We start from the raw sequence: 26,996 nt of genomic DNA, 5'->3' as shown, positions 1-26,996 counted from the left end.
GCCGGGTCCCTAAACAGCTTTGCTAGCCTCCATGCCCTAACGGTGTGTTAACCACGGCCCCTGCCCAACAGCTGCTCCAGGCCTGCAGCGCCCAACAGTCACATCCGAGGCCCCGATTGACTGGACACACGGGATTTTCATTGGATACTGGACTGTGGAAAGATCCCAGAAGGAAGAGGAAGCTGTTTGACCCACTGCTTGCTGCTCGACCGCCTTTGCGTGACCTCACCTGGGCACCCTACTGCCTCGCCTGAGCCTATTGCACTTGACCCTGCCCTGCTGCCAAAACCAGAGAGAGACAAAACAGGCTGCTCCCTAAGGCAGCAAGGCACAACTTCTTTTAGACTGGGTCTTTCCAGACTAACTCTGGTTGCACGCTTTCCTGCTGAGCCCCCTGTCCTGCTAGAGGGCCCAGGAAACCCTTCACAAATAAAGTAACAGCCTACAATTCCAACGCACCACATTTAGCACATGCTAAATTGGTCAAGTGAAAGCCTTGGCTCTCTGCAGTCTTTAATGTGACTGACTGATCTAGATCAGCAGTTCTCAAACTGTGGGTCAGGACCCCAGAGTGGGTCGTGACCCCGTTTTAATGGGGTCACCAGAACTGGCTCAGACTTGCTGGGGCCCGGGGCCAAAGCTTGAGCCCCACCTCCTGGGGCCAAAGCCGAAGCCCAAGGACTTCAGCCCGGGGTGGTGGGGCTCAGACTTTGGCGCTCCTAACCCAGGGTGGCAGGGCTCGGGCGGGCTCAGGTTTTGGTCCCCCGTCCCGGGGTTGGGTCGTAATTTTTGTTGTCAGAAGGGGGTCGCGGTGCAGTGAAGTTTGAGAACCCCTGGTCTAGATAATACTTAGTCCTGCCATGAGTGCAGGGGACTGGATTAGATGCCCTCTCGAGCTCCCTTCCAGTCCTGTGACTTAGCCTGACACGGTGCCTCTTCCCATCTAGACTTTTCAGATGTGTTGGCTACCCCGTTGTAACACTGCACCTTTTATTCCAGCCTGAGAGCCAGGCTACCTTTGTTCTCCTTCTGGCGATAATAAAGGTGAAGCAGATCTTCATATACATCTGTCTGATCCCATTGTCTACAAACTCTGTCCCCACGCACACCTGCGCAGCTCCACTCAGTCAAATGGGCCTGCGTGAATGTAAGTGAGCGGAGAATCTGGCCCCGCGACTGGAATTTTGTCATCAGTTCTGTTCGTGGGTGGGGGGCGATTAAGTCGTTGGGGGAGGCTAGCCCTCGGCCCCTCCCTCCTCTTCCATTGCCCCCTCCCCTGCTGGAGCCCAGAGCATCCCCCCGCGGTTGCCGGCCCCACCATGCGCCCCCAGCCCTGGGCAAGTGGCTTGGCCCCAGCACCCCAAGCTCCAGAGGGGCGGCCAGGCGGCACGGTCCCAGCGCTCCCAACCACAGGTGCCGACTCCATAGGTGCTCCGGGGCTGGAGCACCCACGGGGAAAAATGAGCGGGTGCTTGGCACCCACCGGCAGCCAAGCTCCCCCCGCCCCGCCTCGCCTCCTGCCCCCCTCCCAAGAACGCCGCATCCCCACTCCTACCCCCCGCTGCCTAACAGCTGTTTGGTGGCACTTAGGACTTTCCCGGGGTGGGGGGGCGGAGAAGTGGGGACGCAACACGCTCAGGGGAGGAGGCGGAGAAGAGGCAGGGCAGGGACGGGGAATTGGGGCAGGGGGTGGAACGGGGGTGGGAAGGGGTGGGGACTTTGGGGAAGGGGTGGAACGGGGGCAGGGCGAGGGCGGTGCAGCGGCAGGAAGAGGTGGGATGGGGCGGGCAGGGTCAAGCACCCATCGGGCAGAGGGAAAGTCGGTGCCTATGCTCCCAACCACAGCCCTGGGCCTCGTGAGCACCGGCCCCAGTGTGCCTGCCCCAGTCCCAGCCTCTGGGCCATGGAAGAGCAGGAAGAAAACTGGAAGCAGGCAGAAGGGGGCCTAAGTGTGGAGCGTGGGCGGGGCCATGCCAGGCGGTTTGGAGAGGCACAGCCTCCCCCGACTGTAATACGTGCTGCCCATGGTTCTGCTGATGACGTTTGAATGACAGTAGAATCCAGCTCCCTGGATTCATCGGGAACGACAATGGATCCACTTCGTGAAATAGCTGGGCTGGCTCTGCAGGATGAAACAGAGTCAAAAGCATCAGTAGCTTATTCTAAAGTCAACATTTAGGACTCTGAATACACACAGGGAGCAGTTCTGTTAAGATCTTTTCAGAGGAGCAATGCACTCTCAGCCTGTCATCTACGACTGAAAGCTAAGCAGTTCCCACCATTCTGGGGTATTATTATTTATTAAGAACATAAGACCAGCCAAACTGGGTCAGCCCATGGTCCATCTAGTCCAGAATCCTGTCTTCTGACAGTGGCTAATGCCAGCTGCTTCACAGGGAGTGAACAGAACAGGGCAATTATCGAGTGATCCATCCCCTGTCTCCAAGTCCCATCATCTGGCAGTCAGAGGCTTAGGGACTCTCAGAGCATGAAGTTGCTCCATGAACTTAGGTCGTTCTTCTCTGAACCCAGTTATACTTTTGGCCTTCACAACACCCCCGGCACTGAGTTCCACAGGTTGACTATCACTGGTTGGTGAAATTGAAGTACAGAACTTCATAGCCAATTTGGGACTTGTGCTCTGGTTCCTACCAGTCTGCCCTGAGGTTGATACCCATGCTCATGCGGTGCTGCAGGCAACTTTTTAGGGACAATGGGTAAAAGAACCTGTGCCCACTAGGGCATATCCCCCTCCAGAGCCTGGAATGGAACCCAGCATCCTGAGTCTTACCCTTCCTCTGCTGTCAGCAAAGATCAGTGAAACCCAACAGAAAGCATGGGGCTCACCCCTCGTTGTGCTGGGCCCCATAGCAGGAGCCAGCCTGCAACTACTGTAATTACTCAGTTAGCTAACGTGGTAGAGCTCTGTGTGGTGGAGCTAAAGGTTCCACTGCTGATGAGCCACTTGGGAGTCAATATGATGCCACTTGCTGGAGTTTCTGGGTTTTCGGTTTGCTTTTTAAAAAATCTACAAAATTACACACAAAACCCTCGGTTAGAAGAACATTTTAAGGTTGCCATGTCAAGCACTCCTGTGGAAAAAGCCGCCAGGGGATTACATCATTATAGACTGTACCATGATGTGTACACACAAGGGGGCCAAATTAAATTGCATGGGAAACTTTAATTATGACACTTCCTAAGTTTTAAGTGCTTGACTCAGCAACCTTAAGAATGTTCTTTTAGCCGCAGATTTTCGCGTGTAATTATGTATTTATGGTAGCAAGCACTATGTACTGCAGGGATCGGCAACCTTCGGCACGCAGCCCATCTGGGTAAGCTGCTGGCGGGTCACCCAATGAAATTAATAGGCAGCCTGTTTAATACAAACAAGAGGAAGTAGTTTTTCACATAACACACAATTAACCTGGGGAACTCATTGCCATGGGATGTTGTGATGGCCAAAAGTATAACTGGGTTTAGATAAGTTCATGGTGGATGGTTCCATCAACCATTATTAGCCAAGCTGGTCAGGGATATAACTCCATGCTCAGGGTGATCCTACACCTCTGACTGCCAGAAGCCAGGAAGGGAACACAGGGATGGATCTCTCCAAAATTGGCCTTTTCTGTATACTCCCCCTGAAGCTCTGGTACTGGCCACTGTTGGAGATAGGATACTGGGCTAGACAGACTGTATAGCAGTTCTTATGTTATTAACCTTTCACAAAAAACGCTCTGTGGATGGGTATTGATCAATCACTTCCTCTTTGACTCCCACATGTCTTCCATGGCCCTGAACTCTCCTGATTTTCCTCCTAATTCTCTGGCTGCTTCTTCAGTGATTCCCTTGCTGGCCCCTCTTTCTCACCTCTCTGCCTGATCCCCCTCTTCTGCTATGCTTTGTCCTCTCAAGGGCTTCTGCAGCTATCATCCCCATTCTAATGAGACTCAAACCTCTCTCCCAACATGGATCTAGAGCTGGGAAGAGAATTCCACTTAGCAGAGGATCTTGATATTTCAAAATCTGGTTTCATTCCAAAAATTTCAAAATTCTCTGCAAAAGCGAATAGAGGCCCTGAGCTGCGGACCCTGGAAGTCCCGGGATCCCTGCTCCGAGGCAATCCAGCAGGCATGTAGCCGAGGAGCTGGGAGTAGGGTGACCAGACAGCAAGTGTGAAAAATTGAGATGGGGGTGGGAGGTAATAGGAGCCTATATAAGAAAAAGACCCCCAAATTGGGACAGTCCCTATAAAATCGGGACGTCTGGTCACCCTAGCTGGGAGGAACCAGGCAGGATTCCCTCAGAACTATGTTGAAATTGAACCGGCTCTGCCAAACTTTCAGATTTGGACAAACTGGAAAATTCCAATGGAAAAAAAATTGAATCTAAATGTGACCCTTCTGCCCGGTGGGGCCGGCAGCAACTAGGGCTGGATTTAATATCGGGGGGTTCCTTTTCAACACTACAATACAGAACTGGCTCGAGCCCCCACTGCTGGGTGCCTCTGAGAGGCAACACTTCCCCCTTGCAAGCACAGAGTCTGAGACTACGTCTACACTACGGGACTATTCCGAATTTGCATAAACCGGTTTTGTAAAACAGATTGTATAAAATCGAGTGCGCGTGGCCACACTAAACACATTAAATCGGTGGTGTGCGTCCATGGTCCGAGGATAGCGTCGATTTCTGGAGCGTTGCACTGTGGGTAGCTATCCCGTAGCTATCCCATAGTTCCCGCAGCCTCCCCCGCCCCTTGGCATTTCCGGGTTGAGATCCCAGTGCCTGATGGGGCAATAATCATTGTCGCGGGTGGTTCTGGGCAAATGTCGTCAGTCACTCCTTCCGCTGGGAAAGCAACGGCAGACAAGCATTTCGTGGCTTTTTTCCCTGGATTGCCCTGGCATACGCCATAGCGTGGCAGCCATGTAGCCTGTTTTGCTTTTTGTGACTGTCACCGTATGTGTACTAGATGCCGCTGACAGAGGCGATTCAGCAGCGCTACACAGCAGCATGCTTTTGCTTTTGCATGATAGCAGAGATGGTTATCAGCCATACTGTACCATCTACCATACCATAAATTGGTAATAAGATGGGCATGGCTACCAGTCCTTTTGCACTGTTCCATTTGCTGCTGTCATAAGTGCCCCTGGCTGCTCTTAGCCAGGGGCGCAAAAGCCAAAATTGGGAATGACTCCCTGAGTCAATCCCTCCTTTTTGGTATCTAAAAATAGAATCAGTCCTGCCTAGAATATGGGCAAGTGTACTAGATAACCGCTGTATCAGAGAACCAGAGAGCACAGCTGCTCTGTGTCAGATCCTGCAGAAATTATGAGCTGTATGCTATTCACAGGGGGTGCTCCTGCAACAACCCCACCTGTTGATTCCGTTCTTCCCTCAGCCTTCCTGGGCTACTGTAGCATTGTCCCCCCACTTGTGTGATGAAGTAATAAAGAATGCAGGAATAGACACAGTGACTTGTTAGTGAGAAATGAGTGGAAGGCAGCCTCCAGCTGCTATGATAGTCCAGACAGGACAGTAAGGAGTGTGTAGGAGAGGAGCCCAGCATCTCTCTGCTAGTTCAGGGGCACTTGAATCTTTTCTTTACACATGAAGGGTGGGGGCTGATGGAGCTCAGCCCCCTGTTGCTATGACGACGATGGTTATCAGCCATACTGTACCATCTACCAGGAAAATTAGGACCAGGCGACCTTGATCGACCGGTCCCAAGCAAGTTGGTATGGTTACCAGTCCTTTTGCACTTCCCCATGTGCCAATAGGCTGATGATGAGGACTGGTACCAGTCGTATTGTACCATCAGCCAGCCATAGCGTGGGGGGAGCAAGGATGTTGGTGTTGAGTGCTGCACCATCGCGTCTATCTGCAGCATTCAGTAAAGATAGGGTGACATGTAAAAGAGTCAGAGGATTGTTTTCCCTTTCGCTTCTGGGGGTGTGTGGGGGGGTGAGTAGATTGCCAAGCTATGCCCTGACCCACGGACACTGTGTTTGACCCTAGAAGCATTTGGAGCTCAGCCAAGAATGCAAATACTTTTCGGAGGCTGCAGGAACTGTGGGATAGCTTCAGTCCTCCAGTCCATGAGCGTCCATTTGATTCTTTGGCTTTCCGTTACGCTTGTCACGCTGCAGTGCGCTGAGTCCCTGCTATGGCGTCTGTCTGGAGATTTTTAAAAAAGGATTCTGAATTTCATCTTCTGTAATGGAGCGCTGATAGAACGGATTTGCCTGCCCTTACAGCGATCACATCCGCATGGTCCGTGCTGGAGCTCTTTTTTTATTTTGATTTCGGACTGCATCGCCACCCGTGCTGATCGGAGCTCCACGCTGGGCAAACAGGAAATATTCAAAAGTTCGCGGGGCTTTTCCTGTCTACCTGACCACTGCATCCGAGTTCAGATTGCGGTCCAGAGCGGTCACTGGTGCACTGTGGGATAGCTCCCAGAGGCCAATGCCGTCGATCAGCGTCCACACTAACCCTAATCCGATACGTTAATACCGATACTAGCGTTACTCCTCTCGTTAGGGAGGAGTACAGAAACCGGTTTAAAGAGCCATTAAAATCGATATAAGGTGCCTCCTAGTGTGGACGGTTGTGGCGTTAAATCGGTTTTACGCTCCTAAAACCGGTTTAAACGCCTAGTGTAGACCAGGCCTTAGTGTAGAAAAGAAACTTTTAATGAAAGGAGGGAAGTCACGCAACATTAATTAGGGAAAATGCCACAAGCGGGATTCATAATCATAACACTGTGAGCAGGACGCCCACCCGGGGGTGCCTGGGGCAGAGCCTTCTGCCTCATGTTCTTGAGTGCTACAACCAACACTATAACCCCCTCTCCTCCCTCACCACACCCCATTCACAGGGTCAGGGAGGACCCGGGTTCAGAGGTGCATATGGGCAGGAGCAGTGCCAGAGTTTCTGGCGCCCTAGGCAGAATTTGGGGGGTGGCATTTTGTGCGCTCCCCACGGGGTGCGCGGGAGCTTCCAGTTCCACTCCCATCACGTCGCCGAAGAAGGACCCTCCACCGAAATGCCGGAGGTGACAGCAGCAGTCATTGAGCTGCTCAATTGCCTGCCGCTATTTTCCGCGGCACGTCGGCAGAAGGTCCTTCTTCAGCGGCGCGACGGGAGCGGAACCGGAAGCTCCCGCGCGCCCCGTGGGGAGCGCACAAAATGCCGCCCCCCGAATCCTGGCGCCCTAGGCGACCGCCTAGGGTCGCCTAATGGAAGCGCCGGCCCTGCATATGGGTGAGTTCACCTCCCACCTGGGGAAGAAGGCATCTTGCTTGCTCTGCCATCTGAGCACTTGCTCTGGCTGGCAGCCCTGCCAGCCACGGTTCCTCGCCACTGGCTGCCCTTCCAGCCACTGTTCCTGGCCGCCCCACCAGCCGCTTGCTTGCCACGTTCACCGATCGCACCCATCAGTTGCCTTCTGCTGCCACCTGCTGTGACCTCAGCAGGTCAATCTCTTAGTGATTAGCTCTCACCACAAATCATTTCAGTTCTCAACGAATACTTAAAATAACAAAGGCTACTAATGAAGCCTATTTACCTTTATTTTTGAACAATGGGAACACATTAAACCAGACCACAGACCCTTAGAGAGAGTCCACATCTCCTGGCTAAGATACCTGCCCCCATCCCTCTTATTTTTGGGGTCTGGCTTCAAGCCTCTGGCTTAACGAGGTCCTTTCAACTGAGGGTGACCCCCTCATTTGGGACAGGTTAAGCACAATTCTTCTTTGAGTGATTGCTCCAATGCATTCCAGTTAGGTGTGCGCGCCGCGCGTGCACGGCATCTCGGAACTTTTTACCCTAGCAACCCCAGCGGGCCGGCTGGCGCCCCCTGGAGTGGCGCCGCCATGGCGCTAAATATATACCTCAGCCGGCCCGTCCGCTCCTCAGTTCCTTCTTACCGCCCGTGACGGCCAGTTGGAACTGTGGAGTGCTCTCTGTCCTCCACAACCCTAGCTCTCGCTACTTCTTGTTGTACATAGTTTATTTAGTGTTAGTATAGTTAGTTCAGTAGTTAGTTAGTTAGTATTTTAGGTAAGGATAAGGGGGGTATTTCCTCCCTTCCCTTCCCCGGTGCGGGCTCATGCCCAAGGCACCGGGCTTTAAGCCCTGTGCAGCGTGCCAGAGGCCTATGCCGGTTGGTGACCCCCACGGCTCCTGCCTCCGTTGCCTGGGCGAAGGACACCGCACGGACAAGTGTGCGATCTGATCAGCATTCAAGCCGCGGACCCGTAAGGAGCGGGACATTCGCCTAAAACAGCTCCTTATGGAGGCGTCCCTCCAACCCCCGGCACCGTCCGCGCCGGCACCGAGGGCTTCATCGGTGCAGAGTGCACCCGCGGCACCGAGCTGTTCCGGCACCGCGGCCCCGGTACCTAAGCCTGCGGCTAAGAAGACCCGGCACCGCTCGCTTTCGCCCTCCGACAAGCAACAGCTGCTGAAAGCAGTGGCAAAAGCCCGCACGGAGGACGCCGCGAGAGTGGCTGCGGCCGTTCGTAAAGCGTGCCCTGGGCCCTCGACTCCGGCACCGCAAGCGCCGTCGAGTCCGGCATCGCCGCGCTCCCCGGCACCGACCGTGGTTGAGCCAAGGCTGCCATCGACGCCGGAGACATTCACCTCCGCGCGTGAGCTAATCCGGCTCATAGAGGCACCGAGCCTCCGGCCCCCGGCACCGCCGGTGCGGGCTGTCGCCTCAGTGGGGAAACCGGCCAGAATGACACGGCCGCCCTCTCTGGACGAACGGCACGGAAGGCGCTCCCGGTCCCGTTCCCGGTCCCGGCGCAGGTCGCCGTCCCGTCGTTCGGGATCTCGACGCCGCTCCTCATCCCGGCACCGAGCACCATCCCGACGCCGGTCTGAGTCCCGGTACCGCTCTCAATCTCGGTACCGGTCGTACTCCCGGCACCGATCCAGGTCCCGGTCACCGTACCGTCGGTACCGCCGGAGGTCTCCATCCCGGCACCGTTCACGGCACCGCGACTCTCGAAGTCATTCCCGGCACCGCAGATCCCGGTCCCGGTCGAGCTCCCGGCACCGCGGTGGCCGACGGTCACGATCGCCGTCCCGCCGGCGATACTCGTATCGACCCTCGGCGCCGTCGGCAGAGGGACTCCCGTCTTCAGCGGTTCAATCCCTCGGCGCCTCGGCACCGCCTTGGCCATCCCGCCCAGCATCGGTGGCCTCCGGTGCGGATGATACCGCCCACCAGTTGCCGACCCCGCAAGGACTCCATCATGAACAGTGGGGCTACTGGGTCCCCTGGGCGCATCATGAGGCGCAGGGCACCCCTTTTCCTTTGCGGGATGTGACCAGGGTCCCCGAGGCGACAGTTAGCCGGCCGCCTCCCTCTCCTCCGCACGAGCCCTCCGCTCCTCCGGACCGCCAATCAGCCACACCGCACGACAAAGCGGAGGCTCAACCACCAGCCCCGGCGCCAGAACCAATCGTGCAGGGCGTCTCTTCATCGTCCTCGCCGGACGAGGCGGTGGCAGGTGCTGCGGCCAACGAACCCCCGCCCATTGACCTTCGGGCCTTCCAGGACCTGCTTCGCCGAGTGGCGGCGGCCATGGGTCTCCCCGTCGCGGAGGTCCAAGAGGATGAGGACCCGATCACCAATGTGGTGGGTGCGGACACTCCCGTCCGAGTGGCATTGCCCTTCGTGCGGACAATTCAAAAAAACGCCACTACGCTCTGGCAGACCCCCGCTTCCATTAAACCCACAGCACGCGGGGTCGAGCGTAAGTACTCAGCCCCCCCAACAGGCTATGAGTACCTCTACTCCCACCCAACCCCGGACTCCCTGGTCGTTCAATCCGTCAACGACCGCGAGAGACACGGCCAACCTGCCCCTGCGCCCAAGTCCAAGGACGCCCGGCGCATGGACCTGCTCGGCCATAAGGTCTACTCCGCAGGGGGCTTACAAATGCGGATTGCGAACATTATGGTCCTTCTCGCCAGGTACGTCTTTGACATCCTGACGTCCCTGGCGAAGTTCACGGAGCTCCTGCCATCAACATCTCGCCAGGAGTTCTCGGCCTTGTTGGACGAGGGAAAAAAGTCCTCCAGGTTCTCTATCACGGCCGCCCTCGACGCCGCGGACTCCGGGGCTCGGACCTTGGCATCCGGCGTGACGATGAGGCGCATCTCCTGGCTGCAATCCTCCACCCTGCCGCCGGAGGTGCAGTATACTCTCCAGGACCTCCTTTACACCCAGGGTCTGTTTTCCGAAAAGACGGATTCTCGGATCCAGACCCTGAAGGACGGTCGCATCGCCATCCGTACGCTCGGGATGCACACGCCGGCGACACAGCGCAGACCCTTCCGGCCGCAACCCTCCCGCTACCAACAGCGCTATCGGCCGTATGCTAGCCGGCGACCGGCCCAAAGCCGCCGTCGCCTGTCAGGCAATCGGTGGAACCAAGGGCAGGCCTCGTCCAAGGCTCCCCAGGGGGCCAAGTCTGCTTTTTGATGGGACGCTCGAGGACGGCCCATCTCTCTCCCTACCGGATCCTACCCCCTTATTTTACAACCGCCTTTCCCATTTCTTTTCGGCATGGTCCCAATTGACAACGGACAACTGGGTGCTGCAAACAGTCCAGTCGGGATACCGCCTTCAATTTGTTTCGCCTCTGCCTTCCCACCCACCCTCCCTGTCCCTCTTCAGGGACCCCTCTCACGAGCAAGTCCTCTTACAAGAGGTCCAGACTCTGTTGAGCGTGGGTGCCATAGAAGCAGTGCCTCAAGACAGGCGGGGCAGGGGATTCTACTCCCGTTATTTCCTTATCCCCAAAGCGAAAGGCGGGCTACGTCCTATCCTGGACCTTCGCGAGCTGAACAAGTTCCTGCTCAAGCCCAAGTTTCGCATGGTCACCTTGGGGACCATCATTCCCTCTCTGGATCCGGGAGATTGGTTTGCCGCCCTCGACATGAAGGACGCTTACTTCCATGTCGCCATCTATCCTCCTCATCGACGTTACCTCCGATTTGTGGTCGGCAACACCCACTACCAGTTTGCTGTGTTGCCATTCGGTCTCTCCACCGCACCGAGGGTCTTTACCAAATGCATGGCGGTGGTCGCCGCAGCCCTCCGCCGTCGTCAGATCCACGTGTACCCGTATCTAGACGACTGGCTGGTTCGCGGACAATCTCGACAACTCGTGATGGGCCAGATGGCGGAGATCCGGTCCCTCTTCCGGCGGCTCGGCCTCCTCATCAACGTCGAGAAGTCCACTTTGATTCCTTCTCAGCGCGTGGAGTTCATCGGAGCGGTCCTCGACTCCACCATAGCCAGGGCCTGTCTCCCTCGCGCCCGCCACCAGACGATGGTCACCCTCATCATGGACCTAGTCACCTTCCCGACCACGACGGTGCGCTCCTGCCTCCGCCTCCTGGGCCACATGGCGGCATGCACGTATGTGACCGCGTACGCGCGGCTCCACCTCCGCCCGTTCCAGTCCTGGCTCGCGTCGGTGTACCGGCCGCATCGAGACCCGATCGATATGGTGGTGACGGTCTCCAGAGCGACCCTCGAGTCCCTCCGATGGTGGCTCGACCCGGAGATCGTGTGTGCCGGGATCCCGTTCCACCCTCCGCGCCCGTCCGCCACGCTCACCACGGACGCCTCGGCACTCGGTTGGGGGGCCCACTTGGGCGATCTCCACACCCAAGGCCTCTGGTCGACCCAGGAGCTCGCCCTGCATATCAATGTCCGCGAGCTGCGAGCGATCCGTCTAGCCTGCCAAACTTTCTGCCCCCACCTGCAAGGCCGATGTGTGACAGTATTCACGGACAATACAACAGCAATGTTCTACGTGAACAAGCAGGGCGGAGCACGCTCTTCCCCCCTCTGCAGGGAGGCGATGCTCCTGTGGGACTTCTGCGTGACCCACTCCATTCACCTGCAAGCGTCCTTTCTTCCGGGAGTGCAGAACACGCTGGCCGACCGGCTCAGCAGGTCGTTCCTCTCACACGAGTGGTCCCTCCGTCCAGATGTCGTCCACACAATCTTCCAGAGGTGGGGGTTTCCCCAGATAGACCTATTCGCCTCCAGGGAGAACAGGAAGTGCCACCGGTTTTGTTCATTCCAGGGTCGCTCGCCAGGCTCCCTGTCCGACGCCTTTCTCTACCCCTGGACGGATCGCCTCTTCTACGCCTTCCCTCCAGTTCCGCTCGTGCACCGAGTGCTCCTGAAGCTTCGGAGGGACAGAGCCCACGTCATTCTCATAGCGCCGGCCTGGCCGAGGCAGCACTGGTACACCCTGCTGCTCGAGCTCTCCGTTCGGGACCCCATCCCCCTCCCGTCGTGGCCGGACCTCAGACCCAGGACTTCGGCAGACTCCGCCATCCGAACCTGCAGTCCCTCCATCTTACAGCTTGGTACCTGAGTGGTTGACCCACGCAGAGAGGGGCTGTTCCGCGGCAGTTCAGCAAGTCCTACTTGAAAGTCGAAAGCCTTCCACTTGCTCCACTTACCTCGCGAAGTGGAAGAGGTTCGCGCTTTGGTGCGATCAGCGATCTCTCAATCCATTCGTAGTTCCGGTACCTACCATCCTCGACTACCTTTGGTACCTTAAGGAGCAAGGTCTTGCAGTCTCCTCATTGAAGGTTCACCTGGCAGCAGTGTCCGCCTTTCGTCCATTGCTGGAAGGTCGGTCCATCTTCTCCAACCAGATGGTTTCCCGCTTCCTTAAAGGCCTGGACCGCTTGTACCCGCCGGTGCGGCGTCCTGCCCCGACCTGGGATTTGAACCTCGTCCTGGCCAAGCTGATGGGTCCCCCCTTCGAGCCCTTGGCCACGTGTTCGCTACTCTACCTCTCCTGGAAGACAGCTTTCGCCGCCATCACATCCGCGAGACGAGTTTCTGAGCTTCGCGCACTAACGGTGGGCCCACCTTACACCGTCTTCCATGCAGACAAGGTACAGCTTCGACCACATCCGGCCTTCCTCCCTAAGGTGGTATCGGCCTTCCACCTCAACCAGGAGATCTTCCTCCCGGTCTTCTTCCCGAAGCCGCATGCCTCGCCTCGGGAACAACAGCTTCACACCCTGGACGTCCGCAGGGCGCTTGCCTTTTACGTCGAGCGGACGAAGCCTTTCCGGCGTTCGACCCAGTTGTTTGTCGCCGTCGCCGACCGCATGAAGGGTGAGCCGGTCTCCTCCCAGAGAATTTCCTCCTGGGTCACTGCATGTATTCGGACCTGCTACGAGCTTGCTCGCGTGCCGCCATGCCGCCTCACCGCTCACTCGACAAGGGCGCACGCCTCGTCGGCCGCCTTCCTGGCCAATGTTCCGCTCCAGGACATCTGTCGAGCGGCCACCTGGTCTTCGGTCCACACCTTCGCCTCCCACTACGCGTTGGTGCAGCAGTCTCGAGATGACGCAGCCTTCGGCTCTGCGGTATTACACTCCGCCACGTCTCACTCCGACCCCACCGCCTAGGTAAGGCTTGGGAATCACCTAACTGGAATGCATTGGAGCAATCACTCGAAGAAGAAAAGACGGTTACTCACCTGTAGTAACTGTTGTTCTTCGAGATGTGTTGCTCCAATCCATTCCAGACCCGCCCTCCTTCCCACTGTCGGAGTAGCCGGCAAGAAGGAACTGAGGAGCGGACGGGCTGGCTGAGGTATATATTTAGCGCCATGGCGGCGCCACTCCAGGGGGCGCCAGCTGGCCCGCCAGGGTTGCTAGGGTAAAAAGTTCCGAGATGCCGTGCACGCGCGGCGCGCACACCTAACTGGAATGGATTGGAGCAACACATCTCGAAGAACAACAGTTACTACAGGTGAGTAACCGTCTTTTCTGCTCCCCTTTATCCATTCGATAAAGAGCAGCACGGCTTTATGTGCTGGATACCTATGCAGAGTAGGTGTGTTCATGTAAATACAGTTTGCTCCTGAAGTCTCTCCCCTTCGGAACCAGCTGTCAGGGGAGATTCAGACCCTGCTTACATTAATTCTGCTGTTCAGCTCTGCTGTCTAGCGGCTGACTGTCTTTTTGACATTTCCAGCCTCCAGCTCATAGCAAAACCAGAGCTCTTCATTCCTTCTGCCAAACACGTTGGTGGGTCGCCATGGCACTTCGGGGCTAATGTAGTAGGGAGCTTTGGCGGGGTGGGGCTCATGGCTCTTTGGGGTTGGGATACCAGGGGTCCTTCAGATGGAAGGGGGGGCTCATGTTTCGTTAGGGGTGGGGGAAAGCTCTCCTGGCTCTTTGGGGCTGAGATCTGGAGTCCTGGGGGGATTCAGCTCTTTGGGTCTTGAGTCCATGAGGCTGTCGTGTGTGTGTGTGTGTGTGTGTGTGTGTGTGCAGGGCAGCTCATGGCTCTGGGGGATGTGTGTGTGTGTGTGGGGGGCTCATGGTTCTTGGGGGGGAGTCCAGGGGGCTCTGTGTGTGGGGGCTCATGGCTTGGGGGTGCTGGGGCATGTTTTTTGAGGAGAGAATGTGTGTGTGGCAGGGAGGTGCTAATGTCTCTTGGGGGCTGTTGGGAGGTGGGGCTGATGGCTTTTTGGGGATGTGGGGTAATGTTGGAGGGTTCATGGAGTGCTGGGGGTGCTGTAGGGCAAATGGTGGGAGTGTGGGGCTCATGGCTCTGGGGCGCTGGGGTGCTCTGGGGCGATGGCTGGGGTGGCTCATGGCTCGGCGCTGGGGGCACTCGGGGCTGATGGCTCTGGGGCGGGGTGGGGCTCATGGCTCGGCGCTGGGGGCACTCGGGGCTGATGGCTCTGGGGCGGGGTGGGGCTCATGGCTCGGGGCGCCGAGGGGCACCCGGGAGCTGATGGCTCTGGGGCGGGGTGGGGCTCATGGCTCGGGGCGCCGAGGGCACTCGGGGCTGATGGCTCTGGGGCGGGGTGGGGCTCATGGCTCGGCGCTGGGGGCACTCGGGGCTGATGGCTCTGGGGCGGGGTGGGGCTCATGGCTCTGGGGCGCTGTGGGGGCACTCGGGGCTGATGGCTCTGGGGCGGGGTGGGGGCTCATGGCTCGGCGCTGGGGCGGGGTGGGGGCTCATGGCTCTGGGGCGCTGGGGGTGCTGGGGCCGATGGCTCTGGGGCGGGGTGGGGGCTCATGGCTCTGGGGCGCTGGGGTGCTGGGGCTGATGGCTTTGGGGGCGGGGTGGGGCTCATGGCTCGGCGCTGGGGGCACTCGGGGCTGATGGCTCTGGGGGGCGGGGTGGGGGGCTCATGGCTCTGGGGGCGCTGGGGGGGGCACTCGGGGGCCGATGGCTCTGGGGGGCGGGGTGGGGGGCTCATGGCTCGGCGCTGGGGGGCACTCGGGGGCCGATGGCTCTGGGGGCGGGGTGGGGGCTCATGGCTCGGCGCTGGGGACACTGGGGCTGATGGCTCTGGGGGCGGGGTGGGGGCTCATGGCTCGGGGGCGCCGAGGGGACACTAGGGGCCGATGGCGGGGGCAGGAGTGTCCGTCCCCCTTGCGGCTCCGCCCGCAGCCGGGCCCCACCCGCGGCCTTGCCCGGCCCGTGGCCCGGTGACGGTGTTTGTGACCCGGCCCCGCCCGGGCGCCGCCGCGGCCTCACTTGGCGGCTGCTCCGGATCCAGCGAGGGGCCGGACCGCGCCGAGCCGAACCGCGCCGCGCCATGGCCTCCCGCAGCGCCGGGACCCTCCTGACCCAGAACCGCGCCACCTACGTGCCGCCGGCTCTCATGCCCGGGTAACGGGGACCCCATAACCCCCTGTATCCCCATAACCCCTGTACCCCTTCCCCATAGCCCCTTCCCCATAGCTCTCTGCACCCCCATAACCCCTGTATCCCCATAACCCCTGTACCCCTTCCCCCATAGCCCCCTTCCCCATAGCTCTCTGCACCCCCATAACCCCTGTATCCCCATAACCCCTGTACCCCTTCCCCATAGCCCCCTTCCCCATAGCTCTCTGCACCCCCATAACCCCTGTATCCCCATAACCCCTGTACCCCTTCCCCATAGCCCCTTCCCCATAGCTCTCTGCACCCCCATAACCCCCTGTATCCCCATAACCCCTGTACCCCCTTCCCCATAGCCCCCTTCCCCATAGCTCTCTGCACCCCCATAACCCCTGTATCCCCATAACCCCTGTGCCCCCTTCCCCCATAGCCCCTTCCCCATAGCTCTCTGCACCCCATAACCCCTGTATCCCCATAGCCCCCTGTGCCCCCATAGCCCCCTTCCCCATAGCTCTCTGCACCCCCATAGCTCCCTGTATCCCCATAACCCCCTGTACCCCTGCATCCCCATAGCCCCTTCCCCATAACCCTCTGCACCCCATAGCCCCTGCACCCCCACCAACCTCCCCTGCACCCCCATAGCCCCTTTCCCCCATAACTCTCTGCACCCCCATAGCCCCTGCAGCCCCTGACCCCTGCTCCACCCATAGCCCCTGCACCTCCCCTGTGCTCCCCATAGCTCCCCTGCACCCTCACCAACCTCCCCTGCAGCCCCATAACACTCTGCACCCCCATAGCCCCTGCAGCCCCTGACCCCTGCACCGCCCATAGCCCCTGCACCTCCCCTGTGCTCCCCATAGCTCCCTGCACTCCCATTGCCTCCTGCACCCCGCATAGCCCCCTTCCCCATAACCTCTGCACCCCATAGCTACCCTGCATCTCCACCAACCTCCCTGCACCCCCATAGCTCCCTGCACCCCTACCAACCTCCCCTGTGCTCCCTGCACCCCCACCAACCTCCCCTGCACCCCTAAAGCCTCTTTCCCCATAACCCTCTGCAGCCCCCATAGCCCCCTGCACCCACACCAACCTCCCCTATGCTCCCCATAGATCCCTGCACCTCCACCAACCTCCCTGCATCCCCATAGCCCCTTCCCTCACCAACCTCCCCGCACCCCCATAACCCTCTGCAGCCCCACCAACCTCCCTGTACTCCCTGTCAGCCCCGGACCCCATAGCCTCTTACCTCCCATCAATCCCCTTCCCCATAACCCCTTCCCCACCAACCTCCCTGCACCCCCACCAACCTCCCTGCACCCCCATAATCCCCAAGCCCAACCAACCTCTTCCCCTCAATCCCTGGGCCCCCATCAATCCCCATAATCCTCTGCACCCCCACTAACCTCCCCTGCACCCCCATAACCCTCTGCATCCCCACCAACCTTCCCTGCACTCACCATCAATCCCCTGCACCGCATGAACCTCCCCTGCACTCACAGAGACCCCCCTATAGTTCTGCACCCCCACCAACCTCCCCTGCACTCCCCATAAGCCCTTGCACCCCCATAGTTCCCCATACCCTCACCAACCTCCCCTTCACCCCAACAGCCTCCCCAGCCCTCCCCATAATCCCTTGCACCTCCATATAGCCCCATCCACCCACACGAACCTCCAGTAGCCCCCACCCTGCATCACCATCAAGATAAGTGTAGGGGACTTAGGAAGCCCCCTACATCCCCACCAACCTCCCCTTAGCCCCCCTGGATCCCCATAACCCCTACATCCCCACCAACCTCCATCAACCCCTGAGCCTCCAATCAACCTCCCCATTGCCCCTTGTATCTCCGTCACTCCTGCACACACAACCCATCAACCCCTGGGCTCACCCCTGCACTCCTCATCACCCCCGTCACCCCACCAACCCCATAGCCCCGTGTACACTCATCAACTCGTAGGGACCCCCATAGCCCCCTGCACTCCCCATCAACCCATAGGGACCCCTGCACCCCATCAACCCCTGGGACCCCATAACCCCTCTACCCCATTAACCCTCCCAGGGATCCCCATACCCCTATACCCCCACTAACTCACAGGACTGCATAGCCCCTTGCACCCCCTAATCAACCCACAGTGCTCTCCCATAGCTCCCTGCACCCCCTCCCATCAACCCACAGGGGGACCCCCCATTAACCCCTGGAAACCCCATAGCTCCCTGCACATACACCTCACTAACCCTCATAGCTCCCTACATCCCCATTAACTCCTGGGGACAGCCATAATCCCCATATTAACCCCAGGAGAACCCCCTCCGCAGTCCCCTCTGTCCTCCCGTTAAGCCCAGGACCCCGCTTTCGAGGGTACGTCCTATCTCTAGCCCCCCACATGCTACTTCTATCACTCCAATAGCCCCCTTTTCCAGGAGTAGGTGTCCCCATCCATTGCTCCCTATGTTCCCCCCATCCTGCAGACACTCCCCCATTCCCTCCTCCACTCCCCCTTCCCTAGAGGCATCCTACATCTAATATCCCCTACACACACTCTCTGGGGCATGGGAATCCCACATAATTTCTTCCTAAGTCCCCTACACTTATCTTGGGGGGGGGAAACACCCTCTAACTACCCACGTACGGAAACTACATCAACACCATTACCTCTCTCAACCAAACTAGTCATCTCATCAAAACCATGTGCCAGCCCCCTGCTCTGGTAGGGGAGAATGGAGCGGGTTGGAATCACGCATAGAGGTGGAGATCGGGGTTGTACACACAGAGATCATAAGATAGGGTTGTGCATGGAGGCTGCTGTTTACGGGGGTGCAGAGAGGGCGGGTGCAATTTATGGGGTGGAGGAAGGGGGCATAAAGGGAGAGGATTCAAACCAATAGCGACTCAAGGGGTGCAGATACCCCTCTGCCCACCAAAGGTGTGTCCAGGAAAGGGGACCCTTGTCATGTACTCCCATCAATTACTTTGGGCTTGCAGTATTGAAACCTGGGTAGGGCAAACAGATTCTCCTGGGTTATGATGGAAACGTAGCCTGTTCAGGTCCCATCCCGCTCTGGACTGTGTTGGATCAATCATGCAAATTGCAGAGGCTGTCCCCCCACTCCCACCCCAAGAAATCCCTCTTGTCCAGCTCTCAGATCTAAGGAGTTCTGCTCACTCGAGCATTTACCAGGAGACTCAGAGCCAAGGCAGCCAGGACCTCTGAGAGCCGCTCTCTCCTGGTGCTGTGGGAGGAATAGTCACACCTGCCAACGCCTCCAGGCAAAACAAGGAGATTTTCAATGCACATAAATCTGCAAATTTCCATACATGTAAGCAGGCTCTGCCTAGGACAGAACCGCCATACTGGGTCCTGGTCCATCTAGCCCAGGATCCTGTATTCCGACAGTGGCTGATGCCAGGTGTTTCAGAGGGAATGAACAGAACAGGGCACTTTATCGAGCGATCGATCCCCTGTCATCCAGTCCCAGCATCTGGCAGTCAGAGGCTTCAGTCCACTCAGAGCAGGGGGCTGCATCCCTGACCAGCGTGGCTAATAGCCATGGATGGACCTAGCCTCCAGGAACGTATCTAAATTATTTTTCGAAGCCAGTTATACTTTTGGTCTTCACAATGTCCTCTGCCAACAAGTTCCACAGGCTGACTGTGCGTTGTGTGAAGAAATACTGCCTATGCTTGTTTGAAACCTGCTGCCTGTTCATTTCACTGGGTGACCCCTAGTTCTTGTGTTATGGGAAGGAGTAAATAACACTTCCCTAGTCACTCTCTCCACACCACTCATGATTTTACAGACCTCTGCCATATCCCCCCTTAGTCGTCTCTTTTCCAAGCTGGGGATTTGCTCCCAGTATAGCTATCAGTGTGGCTATCCCAGTTCCAGTCTTTATGTCAGAGGTGGGCAAACTACGGCCCATGGGCCACAACCGACCCGCAGGACCCTCCTGCCCGGGAAGAGGCTAGCCCCCAGCCCCTCCCCTGCGGTTCCCCCTCCCCCACAGCTCGCTCCACCACCGGTGCAACGCTCTGGGTGGCGGGGCTGTGAGCTTTCGCTGGGCAGACCCGGGAGAACTGCGTAGCCGGGGCTCTGCGGGAGGGAGGACTGGGTGGCCGGCGCTCTGCGGGAGGGAGGGCTGGGTGGCCGGGGCTCTGCGGGAGGGAGGGCTGGGTGGCCGGGGCTCTGCGGGAGGGAGGGCTGGGTGGCCGGCGCACTGAGTGAGGGCTGGCTTGGTGGCGGGGCCTCTGCGGGAGGGAGGGCTGGGTGGCCAGGGCTCTACGGGAGGAGGGCTGGGTGGCCGGGGCTCTGCGGGAGGGAGGGCTGGGTGGCCGGGGCTCTGCGGGAGGGAGGGCTGGGTGGCCGGCGCTCTGCGGGAGGGAGGGCTGGGTGGCCGGGGCTCTGCGGGAGGGAGGGCTGGGTGGCTGGCGCTCTGCGGGAGGGAGGGCTGGGTGGCCGGGGCTCTGCGGGAGGGAGATCTTCCAGCCTGAGACCAGAAGTCTACACAGCAATGAAACAGTCCCTGAGCTGAGTCAGCTGGCATGGGCCAGCTGCAGTTTTTTCATGCTGTGTAGACATACCCACAGTCATTGACTTCTCTGGAGACTGTGCCAGCAAATGCTAATTGTGGTGGTGGGTTTTTCTGAAGGGGACAAGAAGTCCAGGAGCTGGATTGCAGCCCACCAAAGAGCCCTCAGATGGGAACTGTTTTTGGTCTACCCCTCAGAATGGATTTCTAGGAGGTGGTAGGATCTCGATCCCATTACCAGTCCTCTTCGTTATCCAGGCCCCTGTTTTTAGACTACAGGTATTTTACTCCTCCACACTGACAGCTCAGTACTCCACGTCAGTTACAGTATTAGCTACAAACGTGCTGTCTGCAGTGCTCCCTGCACAGAGCACGCTGCTTCCAAGAGGAGCCTTCCAGCTGGGTCACATCATTGTGCTCCTTGGTTTTCAGAGGGAGCCGTAAACGATGCAGTCTGCTGTTCTGGCTGTGATCCGGGCTCTGGAAAGCAAAGTCCCTGGGCTTTGTGTTGGGGGGTTTCCCATGGGCCCCTTTTCTTGCACAGCCAGAGACAAATGGGCTGATTGCTTTCTCAGCTGCAGCAAAACAACTGGCTTCCCTTATTTATTGTTTGTATAGCAACAGCTGTGCTCTAGGTGCTTTCCAGCCAGGTCATTTGACTCAGTTCTTGCCCAAAGCGCTTAGAACCAAAGTATTGTAGGTCCCTTCTCTGGTGACTTCTGGCACGTGGGAGCTGCTCTGTCTCTGGCTGATCCAGCACCCACTCTCCGCCTGCCCTCTCGTGATGTCCCATGTTCTCGCCCTGTCTCTCTGTGAAATAGACAGCAGGGTCGTTGGGCCTTTCCCTGCCTTGGGTCCCTTCCTCCCCCCCCCCATTCATATTTTGCTGTCCTAGTGCCTAGGCTCAGCTAGTCGGATTGTGATGTAACAGTGCAGGCTGCCCAGGCAGACTCAATTGGGCACTAGCAGAGAACTATCCTGGCATCTGGATGCCACTCCATTAACACCACAGAGGTGGGAAAACCGTAACCCTAGTCCTCTAGTGTCTCACGAGTCCCGTTTTGGTTTCTGGCCCCCATGTCTACGTGCTGAGTCCAGAAGAGTAACAATGGGATAGTGAGACACCAAACCATGTATCAGTTACGCTGCTTGGAAAATTAGCTTTAATTAGGTCATCGCTGGGCACAAAGTGCTTTTCCATGGCCCTTTGTGTAACTGTGTAGTGCCTCTCAAGCAGGGAGGGCAGCTGTCGTCTCTAGATTTAACCCATTAGTCACTGCAGCACTGTGTCCATACCTTAGAACCAGTTTTCCTTAGGAACCTCTGCGTTAACAGAGCACAAGGACGTACCTGGTACATCCAGCCACATTTGGGAACGGCAGTTCATGGATTGTAACAGACTGGAGTTCAAAGTAGTTTCCCTTCTTTTGTCGATGAACCCCTGAATGACGATGTACCTAGAAGCAGTTCCACAACCACGTAGGGCTTTATGCTGATTTTGTCCCAGTATAATAATGGGAAACGTGATCATAATTAGGCCTAGTCTTGAAAGAGGAAATAAGGGTTCTGGTGTATTTCCCCTCTCCCGCAAACCTCTGTCAGCCGCACTCGGCCAGTAGATTCTCTCTGCTCCCAGAGCTATTATCGCTGGGAAGGGAAAGGCGCAGTAAGTAGCAGGCTGAGTCGGAAAGAGCTGCCTGGGAGAAAAGATCAAAGAGCTACATATGGGTAGCTTAGCTAAGTGACAGCTAAAGAGGGACGTGATGGTCTGCAGGTATCTGAAGACTAAAACACCGAGGAGGCAGAGGTGGTTCAGGGTGGCAGAAGAGGAGTGTGTGTGGTGGGGGGATTAGAAGGTGGCAAATTCAGTCCTATTAGGTGTAGAATCGTTTCCCCAGGGAAGTGGTGAAAGCACCGATGCTTGGGACATGTCAATCCAGATGAGAGGGTTTAGATGATCTAATGATTTGTCTCTCTGAATATCCATTGTGATCCTATTTACAGCCCAAAACATGGAGAAAGTGAATAAGGAAAAGTTATTTACTTGTTCCCATACTATAAGAACTAGGGGCCACCAAATGAAATTAATGGGTAGCAGGTTTAAAGCAAATAAAAGGAAGTTCTTCTTCACGCAGCGCACAGTCAACCTGTGGAACTCCTTGCCTGAGGAGGTTGTGAAGGCTAGGACTATAAGAGGGTTTAAAAAAAAACTAGATAAATTCATGGAAGTTAAGTCCATTAATGGCTATTAGCCAGGATGGGTAAGGAATGGTGTCCCTAGCCTCTGTCTGTCAGAGGATGGAGATGGATGGCAGGAGAGAGATCACTTGATCATTGCCTGTTAGGTTCACTCCCTCTGGGGCACCTGGCATTGGCCACTGTCGGTAGACAGATACTGGGCTGGATGGACCTTTGGTCTGACCCAGGATGGCCGTTCTTATGTTAAGAATGTGAAGTTTGCAGAGCCAGGCCCTCAAAAGTTAGGAAATGCCCCAATGAAGGCTGCCTGTGCAACCTGTATTCATTCCCCTGTGCGTGTGCATTGTATGTATCTTTTTCCCCACAGGCCCCTGCCTTGTTCAGTGAATGGGTAGCTCTTCAGTATTTCATTTCATGCTGTACAGTCAGTGTGTAGTGCCAGGCCTTATTTAACACGCACTATCCAAAGTCTGCGCTGACTACCGAATGACTGATTGCCTCATGTAGGCAGTGTTGATGTAGCCATGTCGGTCCCAGGATGTCAGAGAGACAAGGTGGGTGAGGGAGTAGCTTTTATTGGACCAACTTCTGTTGGGGAGAGAGACAAACGTTTGAGCCAGAAAGAGCTCTCCTCTGAGCATCACCGCTAAATGCACGGTGGAACGGATTATGAGCTAATTACTTGCACCAAACAATTGTAGTACTTGGGATATTTTTATGTTCAAAGCACGGCTCCAAATCAGCATGGGCTGCAGCTGCAAGTGCTCGGCCCGTCTGCAGATCGGCTCCCAAGTGAGTCAAGATGCACACCCAGCCAAGCAGGAACACGCAAGTAATGCCCAACTGTGAAAAGTGGGGGTTAAATGACTTGCCCCTCATCACGTAGGAACAGGCAAGGACAGACTCCAGTTCGCCAGGGTGGCATTCAACTTCCTTAACCACGAGGCCAGACTTTCTCTTCCTGCAATCCCTGGCCTCCGTCACTATACATTTTTCCACTTCTGCAACAACAAATGAGGCAGGGGTTTTAATAGACAACCGCCTCCTTCACTGCACAGCCCTGATTATTCTCCGAGCAGGTCCAGCCAGTGCACTGAGGCAGGAGTCCTGTGGAAGCAATACTATGTGATCATGCAATTAAAGATTGTATCATCATGCACATGCACACGGGTTGGAAAGGCAACCTTAATTCTGGCATCTCCTAAGAGCTTGACTTTGCAACCTTAACGTTATATTAACATAGTTTAAGATGTAGTTTCCTAATTTTAAACAAATAAACAGTAATTCAATCACATGGAATTGCACTGACTCCTGCCTGAGTCATCAGCAGTGTTTGGCTCTTTAGATCCACAGCCCAGATCTCTCTGACTTGAGCTAACAGTAGTAGGCTGTTATCCTCTAAGTGACCCAGTCAGCGTGGGAGTAGGAAATGAGGTCCTCACCTTGCTAGTGGGTTTCACAAAAATAGTTCTTAAACGATCCCAAGGAAAGTCAAGATGCAGAAATATTAAGGTTGAGATTTGGATCAAATCAAAGTTGGGAAATAATTGCAGGTGTGGTTGACTTGGCAGCCATAGTTTAACCGCATTGCACATATAGGTTAGAGGGATATTCAACAATTAATAACATTTTGCATTTAGAGAACACATTTCATCCATGCATTAATTTCAGTTTGGCCTCTAGGCATTACCATAATAGAAATCAATCAACAGTTTCAAAGTGCTTTGCAAATGTGAGCAAGTATCATTAGCACCCCTTGTCAGATGGGGCAGCTCAGGCATAGAGAGAGGGGATGTGAGACCATCAGCCTCAGGGAGCCATTGGCTAAGCTGTGATTAGAACCCAGGTCTCCTGGCTCCCCGCCTTGGGTCCAGCCCCCTAAACAACAGCACTTAGTCATGCAAAACACTGCATGTGCACAAAGAGGCCAAGATATGGTTGCTTTAGGGTGCATGGTTTTGCACCTCCTGTTTTTTTTATTCTCAACTAAAGTGTACTATAAACCAGCCAAAGCTTTTCATTCCTGGTGAGCTTCATCTGTGTCCTTTAAAGTCCTTGCAACTCGCAGCCTTTCTCCAGCTGAAATTTAGGGCTTCGCCGTCAGACCAGTTTTGTGGTGTCTAGTCTCAGTAATAAGTCTGAGGGTTCTGTAGGTTCAGACTGTCCTTGTAGATCATTTAATGGATCAACCTGTTTTCAGAAGAGCGGCCATACAGGGTCAGACCAGCGGCCCACCTAGCCCAGGATCCTGGCTGTGACAGTGGCCAGTCCCAGAGCCTCAGGGGGAGGGAACAGAACAGTTAATTAAGTAAAAATCCCATGTCGTTAATGTCTTAAGGTGATTGCATGAGTCGGAGGTACCTTTTTTACTGTGTGGTAGAAGAAAACTGCGGAGGATTGTCTCACCTCATTAATATTTCCGTATTGATACATTATATGTTACGTGATGGAGCGAGACAGACTTTTCAAACATTCTGCTACGGTATCTTATCATGTCTTGAAAGTAGTTTTAGCCTTACTCATCTTCTGTTAGGCCTGAAACAGCCTTGTCCCAGGGAATTCAGATGAGTATCTGCTCTTCCTCCTTTCCTGTGTGGAGAGCAGCACACAGTGCCGTACCATTTACCACCACTCTTCCCATCTTCATCTGTTTTCTTTCCCTGTTCTTTTTCTTAGGGCTTGGCTACACTTACGGTTTGCAGCGCTGGTTTTTTGGCGCGCGCTGGTCATCTGTAGGAGCAGCGCTGGTGTGTGGTGTGTCCACAGCTACCAGCGCTGGTGTGTGGCCACATTGCAGCAGCATTCCAGCGCTGTTGGGAGTGATGCATTATGGGCACAGCATTCAGCATTCAAGGCCACAACGTGCTTTTCAAAAGAGGGTGGGAGGTGGGGTGGGTGGGGTGACAGGGGAAGGGGGGAAGAGAGAGGGGGGATTTTACTTACTGTGTGTTTAGCTGTTTGGCTTTCTGAATCAGAATTCTTTTCTGACTTAATCTTAACTCTTAATTGCAACAGCCTGCACCTGCGACTCTGTTTCCCGCTGCCTCTCTCATTTGATCTTTTACAGCCAACAGCAGATGATCACAGAGATAGTCACAGCATGTTTTTTTTTAGGCAGCAGCGGCAACGGGAGAGCAGCACAGGAGGCTGTCCACAGAGGAGAGAGGGAGAGGATTTCATTTGATTGTGATTGATCAGCAACAGGAGAACTGAGCTGATTAGCAGCTCCGGGAAAAACCAAGCAAACGGAACGAGGAACTCCGGAACAAACAAACAAACAAAGACAGGCTGCATAAACAAAACAAAAGTAATAAAAGTTTTAGTTAAAAGCATTCTATTCCATCTCCCCCAATAAAAGCGCTGTGTGTGTGGTGTGTCAGCGCTGCAAGCGCTGGATCTGAACCTGCACCTTCTGCCCCAACCCCCCACACCAGGGGCCAGCAGCGCTGCCGCAGCTGCAGCCAGCTGGTTGTGCGCTGGGGGTGGGCTGCAGGTAGCCGCAGCCAGCGCAGCAGCGCAACCAGCGCTGAAACCTTAGGCTAGATTTTTAAAGGTATTTAGACCCTTAACTCCCATTGATTCCAGGCAAGTTTGTGCCTGGTGGGAGCCAGTTTCAGGCAGGTACCACCTGCATCAGTCTGACCCAGCAGCAGAGGGTAAGTCACTGGTGATAAATGAACAGTAGCCCCAGCTCAGGCCTGCCTACACTCATAGAGGCTCTGGCAGGCCACAGTCTCGTGTGCAGCTCCTGCTCTCATCCTGGCCTCTCTCTTACGAAGTGCGAGCTCCAGATCCACCCTCCTTCCCACTCGGCTGAGCTGTGCTCTCTTCCTCCCAGCCCGACACCTGCCACAGGCAGCTCATTAACTCTTTCTTAGCCAGTGCGGGGTTGGCCTACGCCGTCACAGTTGCTCTAGTCACATTTTGGGGTAGGAGGTGGGAAGAAGACCCCCCCTCCCAAGCCCCAGGTGTTGCACCCAAATCTGGCTGCATCACAGTTATTTACTGTTCTCCATGCTGTAAAAGGCAGAAGAATACAGTGTCCATAGTACAGAGGAAGCGATGGACCAGGTGCTCATGCTGATTAGTCTCATACTCAACATGAATCAGATGATCAGAAAAAGCAGCAAAGAGTCCTGTGGCACCTTATAGACTAACAGACGTATTGGAGCGTGAGCTTTCGTGGGTGAATACCCACTTCGTCGGATGATCAGAATCTGGCCCATTGTTGGAAACAGCTGTTTTTTACCAAGGACCCTGAGATTAACGCTCCCGTTCTCATGAAAAGTGTCCTGGGGCCTTTAATGACCACGAATGAGCAAGACCTTGATGTTGCTTCTCATTCGAAATAGGCGCACAGGAAAGCTCCTGGCACTGAACGCACTTACTGTCTGAAAACCCAGCGAGGGCTCTAGATTTTCCGTGCCAGTCCAGGCCTTTTCGTGCACAAGAAATTTGGATCGATAGGAAAAGAAAGGAATCAAAAAACCCCCAGTTAGTTGTAGGGTTTGGGTTTTCTCCCTCCCCCAGTGCAGATAGAACGGAGCTAGCTGGAACAGGTGCTGTTTCTTTACCCCTCTGGGA

At 56.1% G+C, this 26,996-nt stretch overlaps 1 protein-coding gene across 3 annotated transcripts in view; it reads left to right on the top strand.

Moving 5' to 3' along the window:
- The first annotated feature begins 15,550 nt into the window (after window positions 1-15,550).
- FAM166C (family with sequence similarity 166 member C) overlaps window positions 15,551-26,996 on the top strand; it is a 32,988-nt gene continuing 21,542 nt past the window's right edge. For all 3 annotated transcript variants that reach the window (XM_039528568.1, XM_039528569.1, XM_039528567.1), the window contains exon 1: window positions 15,551-15,697. In XM_039528568.1, the coding sequence (XP_039384502.1) occupies window positions 15,624-15,697 (74 nt within the window). In that variant the 5' untranslated portion in view covers window positions 15,551-15,623. The remainder of the gene's footprint in view (window positions 15,698-26,996) is intronic.

Source organism: Mauremys reevesii, linkage group 3, assembly GCF_016161935.1.
Source record: "Mauremys reevesii isolate NIE-2019 linkage group 3, ASM1616193v1, whole genome shotgun sequence".
Classification (NCBI taxonomy): Eukaryota; Metazoa; Chordata; order Testudines; family Geoemydidae; genus Mauremys; species Mauremys reevesii.
This window is presented reverse-complemented; position numbering and strand designations above follow the sequence as displayed.